Source organism: Natrix helvetica, assembly GCF_964273705.1.
Source record: "Natrix helvetica genome assembly, chromosome: 11".
In the NCBI taxonomy this organism is placed as follows: domain Eukaryota; kingdom Metazoa; phylum Chordata; class Lepidosauria; order Squamata; family Natricidae; genus Natrix; species Natrix helvetica.
In genome coordinates this window covers 17907983-17916502 of record NC_138562.1, presented here as the reverse complement: position 1 = coordinate 17916502, position 8520 = coordinate 17907983, and the positions used below count along the sequence as shown (strand labels likewise).

Genomic DNA, 8520 nt, shown 5'->3' with positions numbered 1-8520 from the left:
AGGAAAATTGCTGAAGGTACCACTTCCTCCAGATTGCCAGCCATATGCCCCCTTTCACGTACAGCAAAGCCATCTTTGGATAAAGCCATAGTGAAGCCCCCAGCCCAGAAGCAAACATCTATCAGGTTCTCACATCTCCAAGCCAGCCTTCTCTCTCTCCCCTGTTTTGCAGAGCAGAATAAGGTTGGTGGCTTCTGCCCATGGAGGAGGATGGCAAAAAACAATGGCGCCAACCACCAGAGAACCGTCCCTATAAAAACCAAAGGTAACCTGGAGCAGACCAAGCTCGGCAACCACCAGAGCAGGTAACTCGGGTAACTTTGGAAAGGCTGCATGAGCCTCCATTTGCCAGACGGGTCACTGTTTACACGAAGACCGTGGCATTCTGTCTATCTGAATGCATAGTGTCCATTTTGGCATGCGTGTGCATGTTTGGAGGGGACACGGAACAAGCGTGTGGCGCTGCAGAGCTGTGGTGTGCTGCAAACCTTGCTCCTTTTGCGCACCTGTTTCCTGTTGCAGCCATGTATAAAATGTGCCACCCAAGGCTTTGATGCTCCTTGTGTTATTCAGATGGAACTCACCCACTGGCCGTCTCCTCCCGGCTGGCCCCATCCAGAGAGGTTGGAGAGGCTGCCCTGATGCCAAGGAAACGTTCTTCCTCATGTGACCCAAGAGGTGGCATTTCATCAGAAAGAGCCCGGCCTCCCCTCCTCTGATTTCAAACTTTCTCTTGCCTCATCAAAGCTAGGCTGATAGAAGCAGCACCTGCTTTGGCCAATAAAGAGCTGCTTTCCAGATCAATGGGCCCCAGAAACTTGGTTGGCAAGGTGCAAACCTGTGGATTCCCCCCAGTGGTGGGATTCAAACATTTTTTACTTACTACAAAATCCCCATTCCCTCCCAATCAGCTGGGACTCAGGAGGCAGAGAAGAGATGGGGGCGGGGCCAGCCAGTGGTGGTATTTGCCGGTTCTCCAAACTACTCACCATTTCCGCTACCAGTTCTCCAGAACTGGTCAGAACTGGCTGAATACCTCCTCTGATTCCCACCAGTCTGTGTAGAGAGAGGCAGCATGGCTTCATTTCTCTGCTGTGCCCTTCTGGGGAAAGCAGAAGCTCTTGATGCCACTGAGAGGCATCAGCTCAGGGTTTGGCGAGTTACCGAGGGCTTGTTTTCAGTGAAAGAGAGGGGTGGTCTTGCTGAGCACGATGGGCAATGGTGGGCTGCTGCTTAGCTTCGTAAGCCAAGGCACTTTGGTCTCTTGACAGGCTTCCCTCACTTGATGATGACGATGTCTCCTCAGAACTGCAACGAGTGGCTGCCTTGGAGGATGCCAACCACCCCAAAAAAGGGGCCCTCTCCAGGTAGGCTCCCCATGGCTTTGGCCAGCTAGGCTTGGCCAGGTGGGAAAGGCCAGGTGAGCAGAGGTTTCTGAAGCAGACTACGGGTGCAGACATGTTTAGTGGAGTTGGATAACAGCAGGGATGTATTCCTTGTCCTGACATGCAGCCCTCTTTTGCCAGAGTCATTGGGGACTCCTGCTGCACCCCTTCCTAGGCAATAGAGGGAGGGCTCAGTGGATCCTTTGTTGGAAACTTTGGGCTGCAGTCGCTTTCAAGAGTAATGCTGTAGTTTGCCTAATAAGACGGATGCAATCAAGGTCCCTGGTTTCAACATCTGAGGATGTGACGATGTTTCAGCAGGAGGAGTAACAACATTTTGGGGACTACCAAAGGTCAAGATGTATTCTGTTTGGACATTAATGCTTTCCTTTTCCAGACCTAACCAGACAGGAGGGGGAAAAAAACCCCAATGGCCAGTTTGTTTCCCCGAAGCTTTCAGTGCCACATCTTCAACTCCAAACCAACCAACCTTCTTCCTTCTAGGATAGCTCAGCTGGTAATGACTGTCCGAGGATGGGCCAAGAAAGCTAAGAAAGAAGAGGAGAGAACGGACTCCTTCCTTGAGCGTTTCCGTGGACCTGATGTGAAGGCTTTAGCATCAGAGTTGGCAACGGCCAGTGGAGATGGCCTGGCAGGCCAGCGGCAGAAGAAGTGAGTCTGCCTGACTCCCTGGTGAGAGGGGGAGCTCTCTCTTCTGGGCTTGCCGAGGGGAATGAGGGACTTCCTTTCTAAGGGTCGTCTCAAGGAAGGGACCCACGAGGGCTGCCTTGGCCTTGGGTGGGGGATGATGGCAGAGGATCCCTGATGCCAGAAAACAGCTGCTGGCCACTCTGGGGAAGGGAGGTGAGCAGCTGGGAAAAGCGAGAGGAACTTGAGAGAAGGAGAGAATGCAGCCCATTTGCTATTGCGAAGATGGTGACATTGCACTGAATGCATTTGCGGGATGTGGCCTGGACCTCTCGTGAGGGATAGCAGAGAGTTTGAGCTAATCTTTTGGCATTTGGCAAAATGGCAGCATATCTCTTGGGGCCAGGCCCAGCAGCTAGCAGCTAGAGTCTCTGCCCAGGAGGCCCCAGCTGCAGGGTTTCATCAGGTCATTGACTTCATCTAGATGGCATGCTCGAGGGTCCTTTTCCTGGGCAGCCAGGGAGGCTTTCAAATGCCACCGAAGCAGAAGAACAGAATGGGAAGGCACCTCGGAGGTCTTCTAGTCTAACCCTCTGCTCAAGGAAGAAACCCTATACCCTTCATGGCGAACTGGAGGTGGCACGCATGCCGGAGGTGGCACGCACAGCCCTCTCTGTGGGCAAGTGCACCATCGCCAGCTGGTCTTCACGGGTGCTGGAAAACAGCCCCCAAAACGACCAAAACCCAGGTCATTTTTTCAAGCTGTTTTCAGGGCGTTTTGGGGGCTATTTTCAGGCCATTTACTGGGCCATTTTTCAGGCTGTTTTGAGGCCATTTTCAGGCTGTTTTGGGGGACATTTTTCTGGGTGTTTACAGGCCGTTTTCTGGGGTGTTGCTTCTTGTTCTGCCTTCAGGTGCTTTGGAGAATAGGTTGACTCCTTCTTCTTTGGGGCAGCTCCTTAGATATTGGAACATTGCTGTCATGTCTCCCTTGGTCCATGTTTTCATTAAAATAGATGTATCCAAGACAGATTGAAGGGCGGTGAGTCATAATCAGCTCCAGAATCCTCTCATTATCTGTTCAGGAAGTAGACCATTCAGCCAGAGACTGGCGTTGTCTCTTTCTTCCCCTGGGCCAACCAAGGATGTGCTTTCCTGAAGCCAAGGCAGTGGATGCTGGACAGAAGTATGGCAGTGGCTGTGCTTTGGCTTCCTCAAGTCACACACACCTCTTCACACACACTCTCTCTCACACACACACATCACAAACCCCCTCAGCCTCCAGACCCTGGGGGCCTTATCTGAACTGGAGCTGGATCCTTCCTCTCATCAGCTCTGCCCACCCAGTGCAGCTCAGTTCCTTTAAAAGAAGGTTTTGACTGTGTTTCCAGGAAGAAATGGAAAGTCCTTGTGGTCGACCCTGCTGGGGAGTGGTACTATCGTTGGCTCCTGGTGATCGCAATACCAGTTCTGTACAATTGGTGCGTGCTGGTTGCCAGGTGAGTGGGGAGTGTGGTTTTGGGGACTTGCCTCCTGTGGGGGTCTCACTTCCTGGGGTGACCTGGCTCCCTGGGTCCCCAGCAATCAAGCAGGCTCCAGCAACGGCAGAGTGGAAGCAAATATTCCCAAGTCGACCCTTTCATAGCCCTTATTCTGCCCCGAAGGCGATTATCCGCCCACTGCAGACCTGAGCTGGCACACCCAGGCTGCCTCCTTCCGTACCTGCCATGCTTTCTCTCTTCCACTGGCTGCAGAGGATGAGTATGTAGGGCCAGAGCTTCTTTTGGACAGCTCGGTCATCAGAAGGAATTATTTTGCTGGTGGACAGCTGTAATCCCTCTGATGCATGGAGGCCCAACAACTGTCCCTGGAAATTGTGCTGGCTGTCTTTCCTCTCCTGGGGGACACCACCACCACCACCCAAAAAATCAAGGAAGCCCTTTTGACTCAAGGCAAGGGAGGACCAGTCAGTTCCCTGCACAGAACATCCAAATACTTGCTCCCACCGCTTATGGGTCCCTTTTAACAAACTGATTTTCAGCCTTTAACTTCCCCCACACACCTTCCTAGCAGGTGCAGGGACCACTTTTTTAAATCAGATCAACTGAAGGTTGATCCATTTGATCATGGCATTAAATTGACCGGCTGGCCTGTTGCCTGAGGCTGATGTTGTGGGTTGAGAGGAGACTGGCCCAAAGTCACCCAGCTGGCTTTCACAGCTAAGGAGGGACTAGAACTCACAGTTTCCTGGTTTCTAGCCCGGTGCCTTCACCATTAGACTAGCTGGCCCTTACTTTCAGCTTTTAACGAAGGTGCACAAAATATTTCCCTGAGGGATATGCCATCCTATGGCGATCGTTCGCCTGTTTTCCCTTTGGACAGCCTGCCTGGTGGCCCCACGGCCGCCCTGCCCTCTTTGTCACAGGCTCTTCACGGGCTTCAGCTCTGGTCTCTTTGCAGAGCCTGTTTCAATGAGCTCCAGAGAAGGTATTTGGTCTGTTGGCTGCTCCTGGATTACCTGGCAGATGGGATTTACATCGGGGACATTGTCATCCGGATGAACACAGGTGAAGGAGAAGAGGTGGGATCTGGGTTGGGAAGGATTGGTGCTCTTTCTGTAGCTCTCCGACAGGCAGGAAATGACCCTGAGAAAGTCAACCTGCTTGCCTGAAGCTCGGCGGGGTGGGGGAACCAGCGACAGATTCATCAAGTTTTATTGCTAACGGTGACCAAACTGGGCAGTAGTGGCCCTCATAGACATGATGCTGCCCTGATAGCCAGCTAAATGAATAAACGCTCAAAGTGGAGCACTTGTAGCTTTCGATATTTTGTCTCGCCAACCTTCATGACTGTTGAGAATGGAAAATGTTGTCCTTTATGCTGTTGTGCGATCCAGAGTAGCCCCTTTCACTCATCACAGGCAGACTGTGGACCCTGGGCATAAGGAACAGGAGCAAAGAATGACGCACATAACCGTCTTTGAATTGCTCTTTGTGTTTTTTTCCTGGTAGGTTTCCTGGAGCAGGGACTACTCGTTAAAGACTTCAAGAAACTGCGTGCTAAATATTTTGCCACTTTGCAGTTCAAGTTGGACGTCTTATCCATTCTGCCTACTGACTTGGCATATTTCGCAGTTGGCATCCATCGGCCTGAGATACGCTTCAACCGGCTGCTGCATTTCCCTCGCATGTTTGAATTCTTCGATCGGACCGAAACCAGAACCAGTTACCCAAACATCTTTAGGATCTGCAATTTGGTGATGTACATTTTGGTCATCATCCACTGGAATGCCTGCATTTACTACGCCATCTCCAAGGCCATTGGCTTTGGAGAAGACACCTGGGTTTATCCAAATATCTCAGATCCAGAATATGGATATCTGACCAGGGAGTACGTCTATTGTCTCTACTGGTCCACACTGACCTTGACAACCATCGGTGAGACCCCTCCCCCTGTGCGCGATGAGGAATACCTCTTTGTCATCTTTGACTTCCTCATTGGCGTTCTCATCTTTGCTACTATTGTGGGAAATGTGGGCTCCATGATCTCCAACATGAATGCCAACAGGGCAGAATTCCAGGCCAAGATCGATGCCGTCAAGCACTATATGCACTTCCGCAAAGTAAGCAGAGAAATGGAAGCTAAGGTTATCAGGTGGTTTGATTACCTTTGGACCAACAAGAAGACTGTGGATGAGTGGGAAGTGCTCAAAAATCTTCCTGATAAACTGAGGGCTGAAATAGCCATCAATGTCCACCTAGAAACCCTGAAGAAAGTGAGGATATTCCAGGACTGTGAGGCTGGGCTCCTGGTGGAATTGGTGCTCAAGCTTCGTCCTCAGGTTTTCAGCCCTGGTGATTATATTTGCCGGAAAGGAGATATTGGTAAAGAAATGTACATCATTAAGGAAGGAAAGTTGGCCGTGGTAGCAGATGATGGTATTACGCAATACGCCTTACTGACGGCCGGCTGCTGTTTTGGAGAAATCAGCATTCTCAACATTAAAGGAAGCAAAATGGGGAACAGGCGGACGGCCAATATTAGGAGCATTGGCTACTCTGACCTCTTCTGCCTATCCAAAGAAGACCTCATGGAAGCGGTGACTGAGTATCCGGATGCCAAGAGGGTCCTGGAAGAACGTGGCCGAGAGATCCTCACCAAAGAGGGGCTGTTGGATGAAGCAGCAGCGGCGGAGAGCATGGAAGCGATGGATGTGGGCCAGAAGCTGGACAGGTTGGAGACCAGCCTGGAGACCCTGAATGCTCGTTTCTCTCGCCTCTTGGCTGAATACGATGCCGCTCAGATGAAGCTCAAGCAGCGCCTTACTTCTCTGGAAACCAAACTGAAGGAAGACAAGCAGGAGGAGCTTTTTCTCGAGGGCATTATCAGCCCACTGGGGGAAGAGGAAAAAACCGATCCTTGAAGCTTTGCTTCCTACCATTTCCTGCTCATTTAATTTATTTACTTTGTTTGCATGTTACTTATTCCTCCCCCCCCCTGATCTAATTCTCATCAGATTATCTGACCACAAGATCCATTTCCAGACTGTGGCTCTTTACACAACTCTCTCCTCCCCTTGCAGTAACCTTACACGCTTTTCTTCTTTCACTAGTTAACAGATAACGGAGTCTCCCTTTTTCTTAACTCCCTCCCTTCATTCCTTTTCCTAGCCCCCTTGCAGGTGGGACAGTGCAGGATATTAGATGTCTGTTCTGAAAAAAACAGTCATGAAATTGAAAGTAGCTCCTACTTCTGACCTCTATTCTGGTGGCAATAATCCTTTTTGAAATATCATTTCACAGTTGGTGACTAACAGCCGATTAAAAAAAGGTCCCAAGTCTTCCTATTGTGGAGGCCATTTCCAATGGAATTCTATTGCCTCTATTATTTCACACGCAGAAGGAAGGAAAGCGTGTACACATACCTCATGTGAGTGAAGCATGGGTATTGTGTCCCCAGGACATGGAATCATCTCTTTAAGTGAGGGCTGTATAATTCAAAATTGCAGAGAGAAAAAAATGTGCCTAAATCCCCTTGTACACTTCAGCGCAGTTTTCGCTGCCTGGATCTTTTTATTCTATTAATTCTGAACAGTGAGATTTCCTGCTGCGTATTCCCTTTGTTTTCGAAGATAACTGAAATTTCTTCTGAGGCAACACTGTGCCAAAAATTGCAGCACATCCTAGCAGGAGTAGGTGATTAGGGATTATCTTCATATATCTCAGGCAGTCAGGAAAGGTCAGATCCAGAATCTTTTTCTGGGCCAGTCATCTATTCTCATACTTAGATCCAGCTCGAAGAGGACCTGAAATTAATTGGGAATAGCTGTTCAATGAGCATAGATTATTGGTGGGTTGAGGCCTACGGCTGCCCACCAGATCCCCATAATCATATAGCCCAGTCCTCTTTTAAACCAGGGATCTTTCAAACCTCATGGATGGGGAAATTATGTGCTTTGCAGGATTTGTGAATCGGATCCGTGTAATGAAGTTGTCTGGAAAGGCTTTTGCACAGTGCTTCCTTACCTGATCGGATTCAGTCCTTGGCCCTAACAATAATAGAAAAAAATCAGCACTTTTCCTAAGGAGGAGAAAGAGCTGTGTTGCACCTTCATGGTAACACTTGCTTGGTCTCCTTGAGATGATGATGTGGACGGATGAGCCTCTGTCCTACTTCAGAAGCCGGGAACAAAGAAGAAATTCTCCTGTGCAGCTTCATAAAGAGCCTTTGGATCCCTCCCACCAGATCTAACTAGGATTGGAAGCAGATTAGGCCAGTTGGGTAGTCATCTGGTTCCTGAGAAAAATGCATAGGGGAAAGCAGTGTGCCCAAAGTCACTTTACACATTGCACTACTTTTAGTCTATTTTAAGAGACGTCTGCCTTGATGCAACAAGAGTTACAGGGTCCCATGTCATACTTTAAAAATAAAATAAAATAAAATACTCGTGTCAATGATACGTCTGGCTGATTTCTTTTCTGGCAGCCTTTCCTTTCCTTGTCTTTTCTTGTGAGCGGAAAATGGGGCAGAGAAATGGCTGAAGCCGGTCTTCTTCTAAAGAAACTTTATTTACCCAGGAAATGGCTCAGGAGGGCCAGGCAATTCTAGGGATGGCAGGAAGTGGTTTGTCCACAAAGGGAACCATAGACCACAAGGGGGTGCTGTTGGCCTATAAAGGCAGGACATCTGAAGGAATGACAACTCCCCCCCTCCCCCAAAATAGTGAAGTTTGACCAGGCGCAAACTTGCAATAATGTCTTGCGTTTTTGAGAGAGTTAAATCCATTGGGTGGATAGGTTTTCTCTGATGATGGTAACTTGATCTACTTACTTCAGGTGTGGATTCTTCCATCTGGTCAGCTTGGTCTGAGGATATCCGGAGGCCACTTGCTTATAGAAGTTTCAGAAGGATGGAGCAACACAGTTTTGCAGGATAGATTCCTGAAATTTGTGATGCCCTCCAGAGGCTCCTGAGCCCTTCAGCAGGC

General features: G+C 49.4%; 1 protein-coding gene across 1 annotated transcript; it reads left to right on the top strand.

The window, feature by feature from the left end:
* Positions 1-210: 210 nt before the first annotated feature.
* Positions 211-6456, top strand: CNGA2 (cyclic nucleotide gated channel subunit alpha 2; the record flags this gene model as incomplete). The annotated part of the gene is made up of 6 exons (XM_081964402.1): positions 211-305; positions 1272-1367; positions 1890-2057; positions 3425-3532; positions 4494-4600; positions 5045-6456. The coding sequence occupies 6 exons, from the start codon at positions 211-213 to the stop codon at positions 6454-6456; spliced, it is 1986 nt and encodes a 661-aa protein (XP_081820528.1).
* Between the last annotated feature and the right edge of the window lie 2064 nt (positions 6457-8520).